Source organism: Tenebrio molitor, chromosome 1, assembly GCF_963966145.1.
Source record: "Tenebrio molitor chromosome 1, icTenMoli1.1, whole genome shotgun sequence".
Lineage (NCBI taxonomy): Eukaryota > Metazoa > Arthropoda > Insecta > Coleoptera > Tenebrionidae > Tenebrio > Tenebrio molitor.
Genome location: NC_091046.1, coordinates 21,441,664 through 21,455,747, shown reverse-complemented (window position 1 = coordinate 21,455,747; position 14,084 = coordinate 21,441,664). Strand labels below are relative to the sequence as shown.

Here is a 14,084-nt window from a genome sequence, read left to right as displayed (position 1 = left end):
CATGATTTCTACGTTCATCTGTTTTTTAATCAAAATACCATTATTATAGATAATTATGAATAGAGAAATATGTTTCTGCAGGGTTGCCTATCAAAATATGGCCGCAAGTATTTTTTAATTAAATTTTAATTAAATTAAATTAATTAATTTTTTCCAAACAGTTTCGTTCACTTGTTTTTTTACATAAATTATAATTCATTTCAAATAGAGATGTGTAAAGAACTTGAAAAGTTTGGGTTGCCATTTCTCAGTTGGCCGCAACCCCTTGGCAACCGGGTGTAAACATGTACCTCTCTGTTGTTAATTTTGTGTTTCCAATAGCAACACTTAACCGGTGTAAGGCCGTTTTTTGCGTTTTCCCGGACTCAAACTGATGACGTAAAGTATTGGAATTTGACACAGGATGAAATAAATAAAAATTACAACTTATAAATTAGAAAAAATTGATAACATACACTGCTCCCAGAAATTAACGCATCACTTTGGAAAATGTGAAAATAGTTGATAGTTGTAAAGAAATCACAACAAATCAGTTCTTATTCGGTAGTGTTTTAAATGCAATAAAAGTTTTATAAAAAAATAAAATTAAATCCATTCAATAATTAAAAAAAAAGAAAAATTGTCACAACTGCCTCGACAAAATAAACTAGAGAAAATGGCTCAGTAGCGTATATTTCCACCTCTAGCATGAATGACGGCTTCACACCGTCTACCCGTGCTGTTTTAATAGGGGACAGGACATCTGCTTGGTCCTGATTGTCTCAAATAGCGATTATCTGCTCACCAAGTTTACCTAGTCTAGCTGGAGGTGGCTGAAGAGCCCAGACTCGTCGCCCCATCATGTCCCAAACAGTTTCTATCCGGTTAAGGGCCGGAGAACTTGCTGGCCACTGCATAGAAGCAATACCGACTTCGTCCAGGTACTCGGACACAATTCTGGCACTGTGCAGTCTTGCATTATCATGCTGGAAGATGAAATTATCCCCGATAAATAGGGCCAATGGTACCATATATTGTTCCAGAATATCTATTACATAAACTGTGCTATTCATTGTCCCTCTGGGAAAAACATGCAAATCGGTACGAGCCGTAGAACATACACCACCCCAAACCATAACCAAGCCACCTCCGTAAGGCTGCCTTCCAAAAATGTTGCAATGAATCGTCGAATTACTCTTACAGGTCTGTCAGATGACTTCAAGCAAAATCTGGACTCATCTGAGAAGAGTACTCGTGCCCATACAGTATCATTCCGTCTGGTATGATTTTCGGCAAACTGCAGACGTACTTGCCGATGAGCTGCTGTTAATAAGAGTCCAGTAGCAGGGCGTCGAATGTGCAAGACATTGGCGAATGGTTTCGAGGCCAATTCCAACGTTAGTTCCTCGGACTAGCTGCATTTGCAGAAGTAGGGTATTGGTGAAGTGTTCTCTGACAGCGAGCAATCTCAGATATATGTCCTGTGCTGGTGTTGTGGCCCGATGTCTTCCTTGTCCAGGACGCCTAACATGGTCTCCAATCTCTCTGTAACGTTGCATGACCCGAGAAATGGTAGATTGCGAAGCATCAAACCTTTACATCAGCGCAGGATGGGAATATCCTTCGCCCGCTAATGTAGCTACTTCAACGCACTCATTACGGCTTAAATTGCGAAAAACTTGGTTTATTATGACCAAAACTTGTGATTTTTTACAAATCGCTAGCAAGACAGTACAAATTATGATACAGTTCGATCAAAAAGACAACCGTTTGCTGTACGTGTTAATACCTTATCTTGTAGTATGACTTTTTTTAACAATAAATAAGCAAAGGCAAGCTATCTAGGAGTATTTTAGTTTTTGCACGTAGTATTTTAACAAATCATAGCATCCATGTTAGGAAATTTTTGTAAACTTTTCGATTATTACAGAAAATGTTAGTAATGCATTAATTTCTAAGAGCAGTGTATTTAAATGTAGTGTATTTTCAATTTGGTTGTAGGCCGTAAAATGTTATGGTAGTTTAAGTTAAAGATCTTACGTGACTTTTAAATCCTAGTTTACCACTAGCAGGTAATATTTTAAGCACCGCTGTATTGTACATTTTGTACCGGGTGGGGCATCGTATACGCGCACGCGAGAAATCGCGACTTCTAATTAAATAAAATTGTCGAAATTTTTCAGACTTACCTGGCTATTGGTACGGTACATTTCATAATTTTTTGATAATTTTTCACTTACAAACAAAGCCAAAAAAAATTAAAATGTAAATTTCAACCAAAAAGTCAAATTCTGATTTTTATACTAACCAACCCAGATTCACTTCCTATAATTATTTACGAAATCTACAGAAAAAATACCAATTAGATTTTGAATTAAACGCAGTTTTACATTTCAACTTTCAAAATCATTTTTATTTATGACCTGCTACTTGTGCTGTCGTAAATTTAGGTGACAATGGAAACTGTCAATTTTATGGCAAAAAGGTTTAAAACGGTCGGCTATACCTTTGTTGGGAAATTATACCATTGTGCCGTAAATCACCCGTCTGGTTTACTTTTAAATAAAAAAGCGAATTATTTAGCTAACTAAGTAAAGTAACGCTTAAGGTATAAGATTATATGGCAGCACTAAAATTATCCGAATAATGGAAACCAATATTGGCGTTGAGATGGTTGTCTCGGCTCGTGCAGCTGCATCCCTTTTCCTTGGTTCAGGGCAGGGATTAAAAATTTGTGATAGAACATGTTTTTGATGTTTATTGTAAATTTTGCGATGGTAACGAAATTCCCTTTAGTACTTTGTGTCTTGAAAACAGTAAAGATGATTTGTAATAGTATTGTAATATATAATAAATAAATATAATTTCATCGGTACGCTTTTGTTTTGAGGCCGGCTCTGGAATTCACAACAGAGAATTGCTTGAAGCATGATTTATGGTTGGGCTGACCGCCTACTGCAATTGCGACAAAAGGGACGTTTATCTCCGGTCAAATACTTTTAAAGGGCTATATAATCTTATACCTTAAGCGTTACTTTAAAAATTTGTAATTCTGCCACCAGGGTTTGATGGGCTAGCAGATACAAATTCATTTAGTGTAAAAACTTTATAGGTAAATTAACAGTTAATTTCAGAAAACTAATAAAACTGTTACGGCCTTATTTATTAACAAAAAAAATTTAAAAAATTCTCAAATATACCTTATCAATAATTAGTGAGATATATAAAATTTCGCCAATTTTATTTAATTAGAAGTCGCGATTTCTGGCGTGCGCGTATACGATGCCCCACCCGGTATATTTGCATTGTACGGCAAATGGCTCGCACCGCTTCCCAACCTTTTGAAACCCAACCATTGTGATTGAAGAGCGAGACGAAGTCGAGTTCGTGACTGGGTGAAGCACAAAAAGACCTTTTACTTTAAATCATATACAGGGTCATTATAAATGATTGTCCCATCGCAGTTGGCGTTGAAAACAATGAAAATCCACACAAATTTTCGATGTGCCGCCAGCCTCGCAACGTTAGACAAACTAGTATACTAGCGGACACAATATTCGGACATCCAATAAACCCAAGCCAAGTGCTCATGATTAGACTGAAAATAGGTCAGTTGGTTGTAAATCAGTGGAACCCTCACAGGTTGCTGATTTTGGCTATGGTTACTGCTTATTGTTAACATAATTGTGGGCACTTGGCCTTCTTGGCAATGGGTTTATTGGGTGTCCGAATATTGTGTCCGCTAGTATAGACAGATTTCCACTACCGACGGTAGCGCCACCTATCGACGATACTAGTCTCACTCATGTTATCAGGCTTCCGGCACATTCAACTACGTCAGCAACGCCTACTGCGATGGGCCAATCATTTATTGTCCTGTATATTAAAGTAGACTCAGAAATATAGTGATTTTATGAGGGATGGAGTCAAGGAGGTTAAAATAAGAGAAGGGAAGGCGCGCTATGCAGCATCTATGCTGGTAATGTATTGAAAGTGATGCTAATCGTTCCTTCTGCAGCAACCTTTTATGACCGTGAACGTCCTGGAACGGCCCATCGAGTATCGCATCGCTTTGGCACCAGTGGCGTTCTTTAACCCCCACAACAAGGTGTTAATCGTTTTTATGTTACAACAAATGCACCAGTGCGCCCCGTCATGTACGTATAGTTTTCTCTGAATTATAAATTTACTTCTTTTATTTTTGTTAAATTTTACTTTATGTTACAAATTACAATAAATGCATCTGTGCGCCCCGTCTTTTACAGTGGACGATACGTCACTGGTAACATCCCCACCAACCACCTATAGTTGGAAGCAGTGGCGGCTCGTGACCTCTGGGTGAGGTGAGGCCAAGCGTGAGGCACATATTTTGGAACATTTAACAACGACATAACTAAATCAAATTGGGGATTCATGTTTGATGGTTGATCAACCTATGTTACCTTATCAAAAATGTGCACTTAACCAAATCAAAATAACCACGGAAAATGACACAAAGGTGACCAGCACAGAACAAATTATTATTCAAACTGTTACTGAATTATACAGGCTGTTTGATAAAAAACGCCTCAACCATAACTTTTTTATTTATTATCCGATTTCAATGAACAAAAAAACCGAAGATATGGTTTTTCATGCGCTACGAAGCAGCCATAAAATATTTTTTTTTTGGCGTTATTTTCAGTACTTACGATAGTCAACTTTTTTTTTTAATGGACACATGTAGTTTTTTAGGCTCAGTCTGATAAAGTTTTTTTTTCTGAATCTAACTATGTATTAAAAGTTATCGTTTGGTCCATAGCTGACTGAAAAAAAAATAAAACAATTTTTAATTATGGTTCAGTTTATTATGAAATTTTCAAGTGTGCCGTGAAAAACAATTGGAATACAAATAGCAACAAATGTCAAGTGTGAGTTTGAAAATTGTCAGGTGCAATCTTGAGGAGTTTTATTATTATTTTCTTGGAAAACATAAATAATAATAATAATTTTTTTTTCTATTAACTTTTTGTTTTTGACTAATTACGATTTTTATTACACTCGAACATAAAATAATAGTCAAATGACTGCTATCCTAAATGACTGACAATGTTATTTTATACTTAAATAAAAAAAGTTTAAAAAAGCAGATGAAAAAAAGCTGACGTTTAGATGACATTTATCGTACTTTGTATTCCGATTGTTTTTCAGGGCACTCTTAAAAATTTTATAATAAGCTGAACCACAAAAAAATGTTTTATTTTTTTTCAGTTAGCTATGAACCAAATAATAACTTTCAATACATCATTAGATCCAGAAAAAAAAACCTTACCAGACCAAGACTAAAAAACTACATGTGTCCATTAAAAAAAAAAAGTTGACTATCGTTAGCTATTGAAGATAACGCCAAAAAAACCATTTTATGGCTGTTTTGTAGCGCTTGAAAAACCATATCTTTGATTTTTTTGTTCATTCAAATCGGGTAATAAATAAAAAAGTTATGGGTTGAGGCGTTTTTCATCAAACAGCCTGTATTAGTTGGCGCGAAGGCGCCGCGTCGCGACGGCCCGCTGGAGTAATAAACTGGCGTGATCTTTACGTCATTTTTGGGGTTTGATTTCCTATTGGTTAAAAGGCGCGCGTTAAAAAATATGGTGTAGCTCAAAGCATGCTGCCAAAATTGTAGTACGAGAGTCCACGATGCTCACCGGGAGGCCCCGAAAATTTCATACCACCTAGCAGATAAACCATTCAATGGAAGTCTTTTTTTGTCTGGAATTAGACCATAATACGCATGCGCAAAGTGGCGTAAGTGATGGTGACGTAAGATCGGCCTCGATTCGTAGTAACTGACGCGGCCACTAGTGGATGCGGCGCGACGATAAATATTTGAATATTTCCCGTTGCACTGGGAGCCCTGGATTTAAAATTTATCGCTCTCCAGTAGAACACAAAAAACAAAATAAATGCTTTGGATACTACTCCTGATATTCTTGCTAGGATTTACTATAGTTTGAAAATATATTAAATTATAAAATAATTATAATATAAAAACAAATCTGCAAAATACTAATTCTTAAAAATAAATTTTTATTTAAATTCATGCTTAAATGAGGATGAGGCCCGGCCTCAGTTGCCTCACCTGACAAGCCGCCACTGGTTGGAAGACGAGCTTTTCTAAACGCATTATAAAATAACCCGATTGCCCCTTAAATGGTTTACGGCATGTCCGTAAAGATGTCGTAAATAATACCGGATATCTGCAAATCTGGAAATTTTGTAATGTGTAGAGACCGACCGCACAGTGAGTCATGTGAATGTGCGTAACGTACGCACTTCACTTCAAATAAATTAACTGGTATATTGATACATTACCTCAGTAAAGAACACTGTGAGAATAACTAATTTTATAAAAAACACTAAAAAGATTCAGGAACAAAACACGAAATCATCAATACGCTAGGCAAATTCGAAAAGAATCTGGAATCGCCGAAACAAGACAGTTCAGCACGGGTGCCACTGCACAGGTAGAGGTAATTTGAATAGAGAAGGACCTGTAACGTGATATGCGTAAGAGTCGAAATTTGGTCGGACTCCAGCGGACTAGTCCATTTCTTTCTGTAGGGGGAGGTGGCGAGTCAGGTGCCCACTTGCGCAGGTGTGGTGTCATTTAATTTCAGCTAACAGGTCCTGAAATAGGTATTGTTATGTCTAATAATGTCTGTTAAAGTGACATACGCAAACTATTAAAATGTATTCAACAATTTTTAGTATCAATAAATATTATCACATATTAAATCAAACTGTGTCGAACGTCAAACAGCTGGGAAAAAACAATTTGCTACGCCACTGCACTCGGTATCCCTTCCACTTCAACGCGCAGCAAAGATCACCTGACAGGTTCTTCTCTATTCAAATTACCTCTAGAATTTATTTTGTACGCAACCAAAAATACTAATTACGCTGACCACTTGATACCGTTTATAATCTGTTTTAATTTAGTAATCAAAGTAGATATATGTAATTTGGCTAAAAATGTCAAAATGGCAGTTGATGAATTTAATTTTTAATTTCATTAGAGAGTTTTCGCGTTACGTTTTTCAGATAACTGTGTACGCTAACGCCGGGGTTGCTAGGCAATAGCGTAACCGATTCATTACCGCCCGTTGTTTGAATACGCGATTACGGTGATTGCTCGCGAATAGCGTACCGGTTATTTTAACGGAACGTAACGCGAAAACTCTCTATTAATCAGAGCAGGAAAACGTCACAAAAAATGTGTTGAAGACCCCCAGTAAGAAATGTTTTAATACGGCCCATTTCTGAACCTTCAATAATTTGAGTTATTTATGACGGCCGACAGCAACGGGATCTCCTAAATGTTGGAGGCCTCATAAAAGTATTAGTGGGTTACAAAGACCTCCATAAGATGTGTCAAATATCACGTCGTCCAACTACACCTCATCTCCAATGGTCCATTTTCAGGACCGTACTGACACCGTGTCCTGTTTGCAAAGGTAATAGTTATTCATGTGACGAGCTTAGTAAACTGATCTTTACGGGCGCGCTGGCACTTGTTGGACGAGTGACTTAAGGAACGAGTCTCCATAAGCCAGTAAGCCCAGTAAAGATTAATTGCTAAGCGAGTTGCATACAAACTTTTATTTCCACCTTTAGCCTTTAAATTTCGTTTTTTAATTGTTATATATGTATGTTTACAAACATTTTGTAATGAAAGGCGGTAGAGCAATTATACCTACGTCGTCATGGTGTTGAGATAAACAACAAAAATACTGAAATGCAAGAAAATAACCACGGAATTACCAACGCTGCAAGTGCGGTTCTCTACTGATTCGATCCCAGGAGCGATATGAAAGTGCATTATTAACGTATGTAATGGCAACAATTGATAGTTAAATTTGTTTGTGTTTGTAATAAACTTAAAAAAAAATCATTTAATTAATTTGGATTATTTATTTGTTGATGAGCCTTGTAAAGTCTTTACGTGCCTGTTAAATATTACAGGGCTCTGCCTGTAATTGCCCATTTACTTAGTTACCACAAATGCCTATAAAGTGTCATTACTTAGAAGGTGGAAATAAAAGATTTATAACTCTCTTCAAGTTGATAATAAAAGTTACCCCAAAATTGTAATAGTAGATTACATACTGAGGTGGAAAGTGTTTCATTCCTGTCGAGAGCTAAGTTAGTTTACCAAGGCGTAGCCGAGGTGAACTAATGCTCGAGACAGGAAGGAAACACCTTCCCACCGAGGTTTGTATACTATTTTATTCGGAATCGTATTGTATATGTACATTTCTAACCTTATACGAGGGCGGAAAGTTAACCATTCTTTTTTATCTTTACTTCCCTCTCTTGGTCAGTAATAAGCCACTTTCCGCCCTGTTATGACGTTTTTCCAGTGGCGTACACGAATTGTCGAAAAACGGTAGAATTGAAATTGCATCAAATTAATTGTTTATTTGTAAAAAATGTAATGATTCCGAATAAAATAGTATACAAACCTCGGTGGGAAGGTGTTTCCTTCCTGTCTCGAGCATTAGTTCACCTCGGCTACGCCTTGGTAAACTATCTTAGCTCCCGACAGGAATGAAACACTTTCCACCTCAGTATTATTCTCTACTATTATTCGGAATCATTACATTTTTAGCAAATAAACAATTAATTTGGTGCAAATTCATTTGTACCGTTTTTCGACAATTCGTGTACGCCACTGGAAAAACGTCATAACAGGGCGGAAAGTGGCCTATTACTGACCAAGAGAGGGAAGAAATGATAAAAAGAAATGGTTAACTTTCCGCCCTCGAATAAGGTTAGGAATGCGCATATTATAACACTATTCCGAATAAAAGAAATTATTATCGACGAAAGTCCATAAAATTACTATATCTTTTGGTGAACTATTACGAGTATTTTATCTTCAAGCCGATAACCAAGAAAAACTCGGACAAGAACTTCTTTATTTTCTTTTGCTGCAGTTACAGTAAATTGATAATTTTCATACTCACAATTTTCAAATTTTAAGGCACCAGTAATTCCTAGTTCTCTTGATACCATATTATTAGTACTTGAAGATTCAATAATATTAGTAAAGTCTACTAAAGTCAAAAGTTTACTTTTTAATGTTGAACGGCCAACTTGCTATTTTTGATTTTGTCATCTGTAATCCATGCACATGGGCGACTCGTGTTACACCACAGTGGCACGGGTTAAATATTGGGTAATAATTTCGTTACGTATTTCGCTTTTTTAGAGCCTTTTTTAAAATTTAATTTAATTATTAAATATTTGGTGTAATTATCGATAAATAAATCATGAGAAATGTTTCAAATCACCTTACTTTTGACTTGGTGGAACCGCCTGTGGACATTTCAACTCCTGGGACTTGAAGTGTTTCAAGTCTGATTAGAAAAAAAGCCACTTCAACCTTTTCTATGAGATACACAAAGGCGTGATTTTCGACCGCTTGAAAATAATTAAATATAGTTATATGAGCCGGAAAGAGATAAAGTTTGCTTGCTGCAAATTAAAAAAAAATATATACTGGGTGCCCCAAAATTCGCAGAACAACGTAGTAGTACGTTGTTAAGTAGTCATAATATCAGGTAAAAATGTTTGAAAAAAAATCTTCTTTTTTGTAGAAGATATGGACCTATTCGTTACACTAAATGTGGCAACATTTAAGAACATTCTATGCATCCAATAGTCTGCAAATATTTCATTTTTGTTGTATCCATGGAAATGAGAGGAAAAAATCAAAGCCATGTTGCCGCACGCTATTTGAGGTAAAACGACTACTTGGAAATGCTGGAAATGATGAAGAAAATAATTGCAAACCTGATCACAATCGTTCAGAATTATTAGGTCACTGGCTATTAAAAGACAAATTGTCAAAATCTTTTTTAATCTTTAAAATAAATGAGTTCAAAGCTGCACCTTTTGAGCCCCCATATCTTCAAATCTAAGAAGTATATAATTTTTTAATTATTTTTCTCATTATTTTCTAACATGAGTTGACATTGCCTCATTGAGTTGTTCCGCGAATTTTGGGGCACCCAGTATAAAAAAACGTTAATCGTTTCTACTGCAACATAATAAGCTGAGAGTTAGAAATACTTACACTAACTTCATGTTAAACAACAGAAAGATCTCTGTCAGCTTTGTCAGGTTTGTATTCTCAGTGGAAACACAGTGTTGAGTTTCTTTCAGGAAACAAGGTCCTGTGATCAGAAAATATTGTTCTGCAAAAAACTTTGAAAAACAATAAAAAAAACTCCATCAGTAATTAATTTGTTAGTGATGATATTATTTCTATTTTGATTGTTGCAATTAATGATATGGCATGATCGTATAACGAGTTTTACATTACAAAATTATTGTTATGAGTAGAAAATAAAATTTCAATAAATTATACACATTTTTAATGTTTATAATTGATTTCATATAAATGTTCATCAAGTGAGCTGTGCATTTGTAAAAGCACCTTTAATTTAGTTACATTACAAAAGTCACTTTTATGAAGGTCATGTCCAATAAATCTTTACTTGGTAAAAATACAGACAAAAACAAATAAGAATTACTTTAATTTAATCAGTAAAAAGACATAACATTGCTTTTGAAATGTTAAAATGGACAAAAACTGAAAAATTAGTCAAATCGGGTTCGCGCAGAGCAAGCAACTTTGAAAGTCAAAGTCACTAGCTTTAGCTTTAATACCAACAGAAAATCAGATTTTCATGGCTTGCTTAGATGCACATTTATATGAAATTGAGTATAGTTATAATAATTGATTTCAATGCATTATTTATTTTTTTTTGTTCGACTGTCAGAATTTGACAATATTCTTCTGTATGAACGGAGTTTGATAAATGTCACAACTTGTCAAAATTTTAAAGATTTTAAGGCGATTTGGAGCCTTAAGGGGCTCGTCAAACAAAAAAACTTTGTATTTAACTCGTTCTTGTGTAAATTGGGTTTTTTTTTGGCACTCGTGGGTGTTTAAAACGCTCGTTTCACACGCGTTTTAAACTAGCCCACTCATGCCAAAAAAGCCCAATTTACACACGAACTCGTTAAATAAATAACTCTTACTACGTTTCATATGATTTTGCACAAAATAATGATAAAATGAAAGTAAATTCTTATGAAACGTTAAAAAAATAAAAATATGTTGTTATTAATATTACTTTACGTGGAACTCTTGGGTAGATACCACGTAGATACTGTCGAATTCATGAAAAACTAGTACAACAAAATTTTGTTGGAGTAAATTGGGCTACATGAAAATGTCTAATATAAACGTCTGTCATTATGACAGTTCGAATTTAGCAATGATCAATCCAACGTCAAAAGTATTTAGGTTATCTACTTGACACGTTGGACCGTTGGACATTAGTAACCAGTTAACATAAAGTACGTAGAAACGTTACACTACAACATTTTTGAAAAGTTGACATAACTGCGACGTTTTGCTGTCCTAGTTTTTCATGAATTCGATAGTACATTCTCGTCATGTCCAATGCATACTGCTAACTATGGAATGATATGTTAGAACCTGACCATAACACAGAGAAGGAAGGGCGCAGAAAATTTAATAGACATTTTTCAAACGTGATCTTAATTACGATTTTATCAAAAAAACTACAAACTTTGATGTTACAATCAAAACAAAAAAAGAATAAATACAATTTCACATAATAACACAGAGTATATCATTCATTACTTTTAATTATAAACCAATAAGAATCTTTGATTTTCTTTAGTTGCCATGAATTACAGCGGTTATTGTAGTAACCAGGGCGATTTCGAATATACGAACCTTTGTATATTCGACAATATAATTCATGTATCACGTGATCATGAATGATCCAATGAAAACGCGTAAAGTCCTTAGTTGCATGGCTATCACAGCGATAATAAAAAACAAAAAAATTATATTCTTATTTACTTTGGTCGTTACGATTTTTGATTGAAATAAATTTGTCAGTTTGACAAATAAATGAATAATTTTGTATTTCATTCATTATATTGTCTCATCGAATATAACACGTGGTATGATTAATCATCGATGATATTAAATTCGTGAAATTGAAGCAGGACATTTCACTCGTCCTTCGGACTCGTGAAATCTCCAGCACAATGTCACTCATAATATCATCGATAATAATCATACCACTTGTTATATTATAGCTGAATATACCAACCTCCGTATTTTCGCTCGTCGCCTTAACTTACAATAGTATATTTCAAACCAAGGTAAGAAAGTGGTTTCTTGCAGACTGCAGGCAAAGATTATAAACCGAGTCGTAGACGAGGTTTGTAAGTGCCTAAGGTCTGCAAGGACACTTTCTTAACAAGGTTTGAATACAATTTTTTTCCCTACCGGCACAACTTTGTTGAAAAAAGTCAAAAAAGATGGTTATATTCGAGATTAAAACGAAAATTTTGAGAATTGAATAGTAGGCTGTGTTATTTGTTTAATTAACTTGTCATCGCATTTGAAGATTTGAGGTTTGTTCGAAAATTTGATATAAATAGGGTAAAGTAATCTACCTACCTAGCTTATCTGTTTATTTTCCAGATTATATGATTGACCTACCAACTTACTTCATTGAATTGGCTTTCATTTATCAATAACTTATTTCACTTTTGACACTTTTGACATTTGTATTTTGGTACAGTTTTACCATAAACATTTCATGATTAACTTTCTTACCTTAGCGAGAAAGTTGAATTTTCTCACCTCAAATGAGGTATCCACAGCCTACATTTCTAACCGGTAGGGAGAAAAATTTTTTGCTCTAGCCGTCACATTAAATCGCTCTGCTACTGACTGCGCCCAGTCGGTTTCGTGAACCTGTTTATTTATTTTATTCATGATCCGTATACAACTCGAGGATGGAAAATTCTTGATTACTCGACGTGTTGCCGGAAACACCACTCGATCTACGATCTCGTGGTGTTTCCGGGCAACACGTCTCGTATAATCGAGAATTTTCAATCCTCTAGTAGTCTAGGTGTATAATCAGTAGTAATATAACGAGTGACGAGTTAAAATTCAGGAGAAATATATTCGGCACATGTCAATGTCAAGAGTTGTATTTTACATGAGAATTTAACAAACCAGAACCACAGACATTTACGAAACATTTTAATTACACTGGTCTACAGTGAAAAAATATTCTGAATTTTAACGATCCTAACTTCCTTGAGCTTGATAATACTGATATTTACTAGTTAGTTGGCATCAAATTTTTAAAATATTGTGTTTTAGTGCTCTGTTCTGTATTACTAAGTGATAAAAGTGTTAAAAGTAAAAAGAAATAATTATATTTTATAGCAAAATGTCTCTTTTAACACTCTTATCACTTAGTAATACAGAACAGAGCACTAAAACACAATATTTTCGACATTTGATGTCAACTAACTTTAAGTAAATATCAATATTATCAAGTTCAAGAAGGTTAGGATCGTTAAATTTGGAAGATATCAGGTAGGTATCGTGAAAACTTAAACTAATAAATGACTTTTACTTATCCACTCGTATTCAGCATGGGTAGACAAGCAAAAATTAGTTAAAATTATTCCGAATATTTTTCCACTGTAGACGAGTATTATTGCTGGACTGTTTGTCGAGATGTTACAGAAGCAGAATACAATATATACAGAATAATGTATAGAAGAACAGTATGATTTCTGTTAATTTTTGCAAAAATCTTGTAATTTTTTTTTCTAGAAAACGGAAACTAATTTTAAGTATTTATTATAAATTTTGTATTCAGCATATGAAGATTAATAAAAAAAAGTACTTTACGCGGAGAATACTTTTTTAAAGTCAAAATTTGTAGGCTAGTGTTATTAATTATATCAACAATGGTAATTTCTGCCACTGAAGTAGACCCCCATCTATTTGCTTGCATAATGACAGATTTAAACTGTCAAAAGCGAATTTGTTGATTTGGTGACAATTGAAGAGTTAGATGCAGAATAATCGCCTATTTATTTTGTACCTACAGAATAATCAAAAAAGCTCGCTCGTAAATTGGCTGTTATTCAGTCCAATTCTTAACGTTCATTGATTCTTTGACGCGTGCGTTGAATTCTCA

General features: G+C 34.8%; 1 protein-coding gene across 15 annotated transcripts in view; it reads right to left on the bottom strand.

Annotated features, from left to right (window-relative positions):
- The window catches only part of Dscam2 (Down syndrome cell adhesion molecule 2), a 431,544-nt gene that overhangs the window by 90,228 nt on the left and 327,232 nt on the right, over window positions 1–14,084 (bottom strand). Inside the window, exons 19-20 of one of the 15 annotated variants that reach the window (XR_011156456.1) lie at window positions 10,100–10,199; window positions 9,320–9,444 (exon numbers count right to left, since the gene is read on the bottom strand). The exons of 10 other annotated variants lie outside the window; for them this stretch is intronic. Coding sequence is in view for 1 of the 5 variants with exons in the window: in XM_069036627.1 (XP_068892728.1) it covers window positions 10,100–10,199 (100 nt within the window). In the remaining 4 variants the exon portion in view is untranslated. Of the gene's footprint in view, window positions 1–9,319; window positions 9,499–10,099; window positions 10,231–14,084 lie in introns of those variants that run through there. 4 more of the 15 variants (XR_011156459.1, XR_011156458.1, XR_011156457.1 and 1 more) reach the window with 4 other exon arrangements.